The sequence below is a fragment of the Sinocyclocheilus anshuiensis genome, unplaced genomic scaffold, assembly GCF_001515605.1.
Source record: "Sinocyclocheilus anshuiensis isolate Anshui unplaced genomic scaffold, SAMN03320099.WGS_v1.1 scaffold788, whole genome shotgun sequence".
Classification (NCBI taxonomy): domain Eukaryota; kingdom Metazoa; phylum Chordata; class Actinopteri; order Cypriniformes; family Cyprinidae; genus Sinocyclocheilus; species Sinocyclocheilus anshuiensis.
The window spans coordinates 67,307-70,919 of NW_015558586.1; the positions used below are offsets into that span (position 1 = coordinate 67,307).

At 38.2% G+C, this 3,613-nt stretch overlaps 1 protein-coding gene across 1 annotated transcript in view; it reads left to right on the forward strand.

Moving 5' to 3' along the window:
• Positions 1-3,613, forward strand: part of LOC107679864 (lysine-specific demethylase 2A-like) — a 30,837-nt gene that overhangs the window by 5,556 nt on the left and 21,668 nt on the right. Inside the window, exons 2-5 of the mRNA XM_016475572.1 lie at positions 1,662-1,768; positions 1,993-2,086; positions 2,521-2,674; positions 2,882-2,997. Coding sequence (XP_016331058.1) covers positions 1,662-1,768; positions 1,993-2,086; positions 2,521-2,674; positions 2,882-2,997 — 471 coding nt within the window. The remainder of the gene's footprint in view (positions 1-1,661; positions 1,769-1,992; positions 2,087-2,520; positions 2,675-2,881; positions 2,998-3,613) is intronic.

Genomic DNA, 3,613 nt, shown 5'->3' on the forward strand with positions numbered 1-3,613 from the left:
GTCTGTTCTAGAGACATGTTACAGCTTTTTGATAAAGCTCTAATTGGTTTTCTTTTGGAAATGTTTCAAATTCACACTGAATGCATTTAGGTACAGCACCTGGCCGCATGGTGCGCTGACAACAACCTGCTCCTTAACACCAGTAAGACAAAGGAGCTTATTGTGGACTTTAGGAAGAAGAAAGGAAACACGCATGACCCCATCCACATTAACGGGACAGTTGTTGAACGTGTCTCCAGCTTCAAGTTCCTGGGAACCCACATCTCGGAGGATAGGTTTTTTTTGTCCATATCGCACAGACCTACCGACAAGGCTTACATTGTTACAAAACATTTCTTTTCCGTTCTACAAAACTATTCTGTTCCGTAACATTTCTATTCTGTTCTGTTCTGCAAAGTATCCTGTGAAGAAAAGCAACGTGAAAACTGTCCACAAAAATACTAAGTAGCACAACTGTTTTCAGTTAAAAATAAAAGTATAATAACTCAATAATAAGAAATATTTATCTTTAGCAACAAATCATCATATTAAAATAATTTCTGAAGGAAGAAGTGACACTATAGACTGGAGTAATGGCTGCTGTAAATTTAGCTTTGACATCATACTAGGAATACATTACATCTTAAATATCAAACTATTAGCTATTAATCATCGCCATCAAAATAGCCTTGATGCTGGCATGGGGTTAAAAAGTGAATAAATAATTAATTTATTGTAATAACATTTTAAAATGTTGCTGCTTTTTTTACAGTATTTAAAAAAAAAATGCAGCCCTTGTGAGCATAAGAGGACAAATCATACCAACCCCAGTTTTGAGCAGTACTGTATGTGTTGCAGAAATCACTGTTAATCATCTGTACTGCAGTGGCATTTTTGAAAGTATCACTTCTTGTTTTAAATACAGTCTTATATACACTTGCCTTCTCTGTGAAGGATACATGCAGTGCTGTCTTAAAATGTATACAATTTTGAACAGAGGTATTATGGTGAAATAAAGGAACATATGTACGTGTATAGAAACTCATACGTGCTCTGATGTTAAACTGAAAAAAGAATGTGACCATTAGTAGTTTTCTGCTGGAACCATACGAGTAATTGTTCTCCAAGGCTCTTAACATTGAATCCTTGTGATTTTGTCAGCGTGATTTGAGATGTCTTATTAATAGTTGGTGTGTGTGGGCTAGTGCTCGTGATGGGCGAGTTATTTAGTGTATGTGTGAGATTGTGAGAGCGTAGGTGTGCGCTCAAATAACCCAGCAAGTTGTGGTAGTTATGCAACATTTGTTCAGCATTCAGGAGACGAGGAGGAGTGTATGCAGAAAAATACTGTAGTGTTGCTCTGGCATCGGTTTTTCATTGTCTCACTCTCTATGAAATCCGACAGCTTTCTGACCCTGCATAGACAGCAATGCAACTGATACGTTCAAGGCCCAGAGAGGTATTAAAATAGTCCATGTGACAGCAGTGGTTCAACTTTCATTTTATGAAGCTACGAGAATACTTCCGTGTCAGTCAACATAGGTCTTACAGGTTTGGAACAACATGAGGTGAGTAATTAATGACAGAACTTTCATTTTTGGTTGAACTATCCCTTTAAAACACACCAAAAAATACTAATATTTAGATCAGTCTGTGATAAATTTTTTTCCATGTTGTTACAGGTGGACATGATTGACTGGGTGGACAACATGTGGCCACGACACTTAAAAGAAAGACAAAGAGATTCTACAAACTCTATCACTGAGATGCAATACCCCAAAGTGCAGAAGTGAGCATATACTAGATCCTTAAATATAGTTTGCATTAATGAAAGCTTGGTCTTATTTTACATCTTGAGAAGGCTTTAAAACAAAAAGGCTTTGTTCACTGGGAAATAAGTCTGCTGCATTATGTTCATGTCCCATTTCTCACACAGCACTCTTTGTTCATTCTTGTTATTCAACAAAACAGTAATTTTCTCCTATTTCAAATTTGCCTGTGTTCTGTTTCCAGGTACTGCCTAATGAGCGTGCAGGGCTGTTACACAGATTTCCACATAGACTTTGGAGGCACATCTGTGTGGTACCACATACTGCAGGGCTGCAAGGTCAGAGAACACTGTATAGATGCACTACTGTTCAAAAGTTTGGCATCAGTTTAGAGTGTCTTATGCTTACCAAGGCTGCATTTATTTTATAAACTAAATACAGTAATATTGTGAAATATATTACAATGTAAAATACTGTTTTCTACATTCTATTATGTTTAGAATGTAATTTCTCGATGGCAATGCTGAATTTTCAGACTTCAAAGTATTTGTCACTTTTGATCAATAGTTTGATAAATTCTTAAAAATCTTTAAACCCCAGTCCTTTGAGCAGTAGTATACATACTAAAATCATGCTTACTCGAATTTAGCGTAGACGTGAGCTCACTGATAACGCCATATGAACTGGTGTGTTTTGTATAATTAGTTTGCTGTTAAAACACCCAAAAATGGTTTTGGTCTAGATGAGCTTGATTTGGATGTGTCTGCTACAGGTGTTTTGGTTAATCCCACCAACGCCACAAAACCTGGAGCTTTATGAGAACTGGGTGTTGTCAGGGAAACAAGGCGACATCTTCCTTGGTGACAAGGCCACTGATTGCCAAAGGATTGAGCTCAAGCAGGGCTACACGTTCATTATTCCATCAGGTGAGCACATGCAGGCACACACATTTGTTTACATGAAGAGAAACACTTGACTGTTATATTGTGTGCGTATTTATTTGGAATCTTTTAGATTACCATGTGTTTTCATGGGTTTAGTTTTGAATGATTAGTTTGAACTTTCTTAAATTGCATGTTTTCTGTGAATTAAACCTAAATAAAACCCTTTTTAAATTTTTTTTTTTATGTTAGGTTGGATCCATGCGGTGTATACTCCAGTAGACGCACTTGTGTTTGGTGGGAACTTTCTACATAGTTTCAACATCCCCATGCAACTGCACATCTCCAGCATTGAGGACAGGACACGGGTAAGTCCAGCATTTTACTGCAACCACCATTTTCTTGTATAACTTACTAGAGCCTGACCGATATATCGTTTTGCCGATATTATCGGCTGATATGAGCCTGTCGCAGATATATTGGTATCGGCGAATATGCCGCCGATATTAACTTTTTTTTTTTTTACAGAACATATAACGCAGATTAAATGCTTCTAAATGGTGTAATTGCTTAGTTTGTCCAGTAGAGCGTGCTCCATTGTTTGCTACTGGCGACTCAGGTCAGTGTAGAGATGCACAGATGAGCTCAAACTTTACCCGAGTCCGCTACTTCAAATAAATTATCCGCCTGCCACCCACCCGCACCTATATTTGATCGGCACATTATAATGATTCTAATTCTTAGTTTTGCATGATGATATGATGAATGGATGGTTCATTAACACCAGATTCAGTGACGTTAGAGCTGATCTGTGCATCACTGCACACGTTTGCGGCGCATTACGGCTCCATGGCCACCGGAGCTGATCGTGGCTGCTCTAGTCAATGCTGGTGTTTATACCGGCCCGGCGCGACGAAATACAATAGAACCCATTATAATCAGTGATGCTGTCTCGATATTTAACGCGCATCTTGTCAGAAAGCC